General features: G+C 47.2%; 1 protein-coding gene across 3 annotated transcripts in view; it reads left to right on the top strand.

The window, feature by feature from the left end:
* The first annotated feature begins 448 nt into the window (after nt 1-448).
* Nucleotides 449-5,387, top strand: part of LOC106518830 (protocadherin-10) — a 17,390-nt gene continuing 12,451 nt past the window's right edge. For all 3 annotated transcript variants that reach the window (XM_014010250.1, XM_014010248.1, XM_014010247.1), the window contains exons 1-3: nt 449-3,575; nt 4,667-4,725; nt 5,170-5,276. In XM_014010250.1, coding sequence (XP_013865704.1) covers nt 1,032-3,575; nt 4,667-4,725; nt 5,170-5,276 — 2,710 coding nt within the window. In that variant the 5' untranslated portion in view covers nt 449-1,031. The remainder of the gene's footprint in view (nt 3,576-4,666; nt 4,726-5,169; nt 5,277-5,387) is intronic.

Below are 5,387 nucleotides of genomic sequence, written 5' to 3'. Positions count from 1 at the left end.
ACTTTGATAGCAAACAGTTGAGATATGGCAAACGTGTGTTACGGTTTTATTTACAAACTAAGAAGCAGTTGTCAATAATAATAAAATAAAATAATTAAAAAAAACGTTGGGGGAAAATATATATTTTTGTTTATTATGTTAAAAATRTTAATGTTCAGACAGAAGCTGCGACTTCACCAACCCCAGTCGCTGACATTTAACTTTCTTAATTCACTGGATGTGAAACACTTTTAATTTTCCTGCTACAACTGTGCCTGAGCCGGGAGAGGAGAGTGGATGAGAGGAGAGGAGAGGAGCGCAGCGGCTCTTAACTGGTTTTGTTTTGAGGGCCCCGTGTGCGCTCTAGCTGGCGTTGCTGAGCCCCAATCAGGTGCCATTACACCCGATGTTTGAGAATATCATTGGCTGCTGGGGAAAGGAGCTGTGCGCAAAACCAACCCTGCTGCTCACACTCGCCTTACAGAAGCCGAGATGAGAACATCATCCGCTTTGAGCGCTTAKGCGCAGTGATTACATCCTCACAGAGAAAGATAGAGAAAGTCCTGTTGTTCCGTGCGTCTGTTTAAAAGACATGCCTTTTTTTTATTTTGGCGGTGCGTAAAAGGAAGTTTTTGGTGCTGTTTTCGACTCAAGGGGATTTTTAAAAATTCTGTTTGGCTTTTTTTTCTTTTCTTTTTTTTTTTTTCTTTTTGAAGAAGAAGGACAATCCGTGCTGCGCACAGGGAATGCTGGCTCCGAGTCCTGGCTCCAGTCTGCAATGTTTGCGCTGACGCCAAAACTCACAGACCGGTGCTGAATTGATTAAAACAGAGGGGCTCGGATCAAATGGCTGTGCAACTCACAACTCAAACGACACAATATTTCACTCGCCTGAGGCAGAGGGGAGGATTTTTAGAATCGGACAGCCTTGTTGCTGTGTGAGTTGCTGCCTTTTTACAGGCAAAGAAAAGTGGAAATGCGCATCTCTTATAAGATAAAGGATTAACACTTTTTTTTTCGTTCTGAAGTGCACTTGGACCGTGGCAGGGGAGATGATTTGGTTAATATTCATTCTTTTCATCCTGAATGGAGCTTTCTGTCAGCTTCACTACTCCGTGCCAGAGGAGCAGGAACCTGGCACTGTGGTTGGGAATATCGCAGAGGATTTGGGGCTGGACATTACTAAACTTTCCGCTCGGCGTTTCCAAACGGTGCCCAGTTCACGGACACCGTATCTGGAGGTAAACTTAGAAAACGGTGCGCTTTTGGTGAAGGAGAAAATTGACCGGGAAGAAATCTGTAAGCAGACCATCCCGTGCCTATTGCACCTGGAGGTGTTTCTGGAAAACCCACTGGAGCTCTTTCGTGTGGAGATCGAGGTGATGGATATCAACGACAATCCGCCCAGCTTCCCGGAGACCGACATTTCTGTGGAAATATCCGAGAGCGCAATTCCCGGGACGCGTTTCCCGGTGGAAAACGCCTTCGACCCGGACGTTGGCTCAAACGCGCTCAGCACATATGCCATCACGAATAATAACTTTTTCTACCTTGATGTGCAGACGCAGAGCGACGGGAACAAATTCGCAGAGCTGGTGCTGGAGAAGCCGCTGGACAGGGAGCAGCAGGCGGTGCACCGCTATGTGCTGACAGCTGTGGACGGGGGCATCCCGCAGCGGACCGGGACGGCTCTCCTGGTTGTTAAAGTTCTGGACTCTAATGACAACGCACCCACGTTTTACCAATCTGTGTACACCGTTAACCTGAGAGAAAACTCACCCGTGGGCACTCTAGTTATCCAGCTGAATGCCACGGATGTTGACGAGGGATCAAATGGGGAAATCGTTTATTCTTTCAGCAGCCACAACACTCCGCGGATAAAAGACTTGTTCAACATTGATGCCAGAACCGGCAGGATAGAGGTGGCAGGTGAGGTGGACTATGAAGAGAGCAATACGCACCAGATTTATGTTCAGGCTAAAGATCTGGGAGCGAACGCCGTGCCAGCGCACTGCAAAGTGTTGGTCAAACTCTTGGATGTGAATGATAACACGCCAGAGATTGGTTTCAGCACCGTGACAGAGTCTGTGAGCGAGCAGGACGCCCCCGGCACCGTGATCGCACTTTTCAGCGTCTCGGATCGAGACTCCAGTGAGAACGGGCAGATGAGCTGTGAGATACTGGGTGACGTTCCTTTTAAGCTGAAATCATCTTTTAAAAACTACTACACCATTGTGACAGACGGCTCATTAGACAGAGAGAACACAGCTTCGTATGAAATCACTGTGGTGGCCAAAGATAAAGGTATGCCTTCACTTGCAACCAGCAAATCCATTACAGTGCACGTCTCCGACGAGAACGACAATGCGCCCCGTTTTACGCAGGCTGTTTATGATGTGTATGTGACTGAGAACAATGTTCCTGGTGCTTTCATTCACGCTGTGAGCGCTTTGGACCCTGATATAGGACAGAATGCTTTAATTACCTACTCCATATTGGAGTGTACGATCCAGGCCATGTCTGTGGACACATATGTTTCCATAAACCAGGACACTGGATACCTTTATGCGCTGCGCTCTTTTGATTACGAGCAGCTGAAGGAGTTCAGTTTCATGGTCCAAGCTAAGGATTCTGGTGCTGTGGAGCTCTTCTCTAATGCCACTGTTAATGTTATCATAGTCGACCAGAATGATAATGCTCCCACTGTCATAGCCCCCATCGGGAAAAACGGCACAGCCAAAGAGCATCTCCCGCGCTCTGCAGAGCCTGGATTCCTGGTGACGCGCATCACGGCCATAGACGCGGATGATGGCGAAAACGCACGCCTGTCTTTCAGCATCCAGCGTGGAAACGAGATGGGGATGTTCCGTATGGACTGGAGAACTGGAGAGATAAGGACTGCACGCAGGGTGTCTCCAAAGCGCGACACCCAGGGCTTTTACGACCTGCTGATTGAAGTGAGGGACCATGGGCAGCCCCCGCTCTCCTCCTCTGCCAGTGTGAGTGTAATTTTAGTGGACAGTGTTGTAGACGGCCGCAGTGAGCGTGGATCAGCCTCCAAGTCTAAGGAGACCTCCCTTGACCTCACCCTCATTCTCATTATCGCCCTGGGCTCTGTTTCCTTCATTTTCCTGCTGGCAATGATCGTGCTGGCAGTGCGCTGCCAAAAGGACAAAAAGCTCAACCTGTACACCTGCCTGCTGGCCGGTGACTGTTGTTTGTGCTGTGGYTCGTGCTGCAGCAGGCAAACTCGTGGCAGGAAGCAGAAGAAACTAAGTAAATCTGACATCATGTTGGTTCAGAGCACCAATGTGACATCAGGAGTTGGGCCCGTGGGACAGGTGCCAGTGGAGGAGTCTGGGGTGGGAGGCGTGGGTGGTGGGTTCGGGTCCCACCACCACCAGAATCAGAACTCCTACTGCTACCAAGTGTGTCTGACACCAGAGTCGGCCAAAACAGATCTGATGTTCCTCAAGCCTTGCAGCCCCTCCCGCAGCACTGACACAGATCACACCAACCCCTGCGGAGCCATTGTCACTGGTTTCAGTGACCAGACACCTGACATCATATCCAATGGCAGCATTCTATCCAGTGAGGTAAGACAGGACTGATGCCACTCCATCCCTTTCATGTTTTAAAACTGCTCAAAACCCACAGTTTCCTATGCTAAACTACTTCTAAAATGCAACAAGTGTCTCTGCTTTGTGTCAAACCCTGTTACTCATTCAGATCACACAAAGTAAAAGTCTTAGAAATGAATCTACTATTGACTTGACTGTTCTGCTCAGTGCCCTTTAATCATTGCCAAGGTGATTGAACTTGTCAATTGTTAAATCTCATGAGCCATTTTAGAATGCAACAGACTGATATCAGACCATCCATACACAAGGATTTATTTAGATAAAATGCTGAATTAAAGGCTCAGAAGCTGCGCTCTATTTTTTCTCGAATTAAACTCACTTTTTTTCTGAAACTAATAACAAATAAGTCTCATGCAAAAGTAAACACATTTGCTAGTGAGAACACATAGATGRCAACAAAAAACAAAATGTAAATGTAAAATAGTTTAATTTTGAAAAATGTGGAAATCTTCATTCCCGTAAAGTGGACAGATCAAATTGGAGAAAATACAACAACACATTAAGACTGAGGTGGCAAATCTTGTCATCAAAGCAGAGAAGAAAAGTGAATTAAAGATCCTAATGTGCTCAAAGAACGTGCGTCCTGCTCGTGGAGCTGTGGAGTTTGGGGCTTTTCTGTTGATTGCGATGTGGCTGGAGTGGAGCCAGACAGTCAGTCAGCCCTGCTCTTCTGCGCGTTAAGTATTCCTTGCACAGCGCAGCACGGCAGCACCGTGAACAAAGGTTGTTCAGTTTCAGCGTCGAGCTTCTCAATCATTTACGCATTCAATCTCACCCACTCCCTCCACCTAAATTACCCCCCTCCCCCCACGCTCTCATCTCCTTTCGCCCACTCACTCACCAAATAGATGCACACTCCGTTGGTAACCCACCGTCACAGCTTCTCCTGACTCAGTGTCATGTTGACAGCAGTGTTTGCTCACCTGATTAATGGTGTTTCTCTTATCAGTCTGAGCCCTCCTTCTCCTGCATTTACATCGTCTGTCTGTTTGGCATTTAATGTGATTGCGTGCTTTTTTTTTTGTTTGTTTCTGTGGGATTTCTAGACAAAACACCAACGAGCAGAACTCAGCTATCTGGTGGACAGACCAAGACGTGTCAACAGGTAGAGAGAAAAAAAAAAAAACTACTCACATATCATCTCACCTATTATCTCAGCCTCCATCACCAACACATGGTTTCTTTAGGGTCTCATGGATCCACACTCGGCTCACTATAAAGTGGATTCTACACTTATCAGTCTCTCATATGTTTCACATTRTTAATTATGGCTTTAAGGGCCAACTTGGTTCCCAGTATATCCATAACATTCATCTTCAAGTTGGCAACAGTCCCATAACTGACAGAGCAGCATCTATTAAAGCTCTAATGCTCAAATTCATTACTTGCATGTGTAATATCTAATTTAGGCTCTTGATGGCCACTGTGACGACATTAACATGGTGTTGACTTCTGATTCATTCTCTCTGTTACTTGCATCTTAATCCCCTCTACTCTGTTTACCAATGCTCTCAYCACCGTGCTCACCCCTCTCCCTTCCCCTTTTTAGTTCAGCTTTTCAAGAAGCAGACCTCGTCAGCTCCAAAGACAGCGGTCACGGCGACAGCGAGCAGGGCGACAGCGACCACGATGCCACAAACCGGGGTCATTCAACCGGTGAGTTGCTGAGCATCACATAATTACTCTGCCATTTCTGTGCCCACACACACACACACACACACACACACACACACACACACACACACACACACACACACACACACACAC

This window comes from Austrofundulus limnaeus, unplaced genomic scaffold (genome assembly GCF_001266775.1).
Source record: "Austrofundulus limnaeus strain Quisiro unplaced genomic scaffold, Austrofundulus_limnaeus-1.0 Scaffold66, whole genome shotgun sequence".
NCBI lineage: Eukaryota > Metazoa > Chordata > Actinopteri > Cyprinodontiformes > Rivulidae > Austrofundulus > Austrofundulus limnaeus.
The sequence above is the reverse complement of the archived record's forward strand: the minus strand, read 5'-3'. Positions and strand labels throughout refer to the sequence as shown.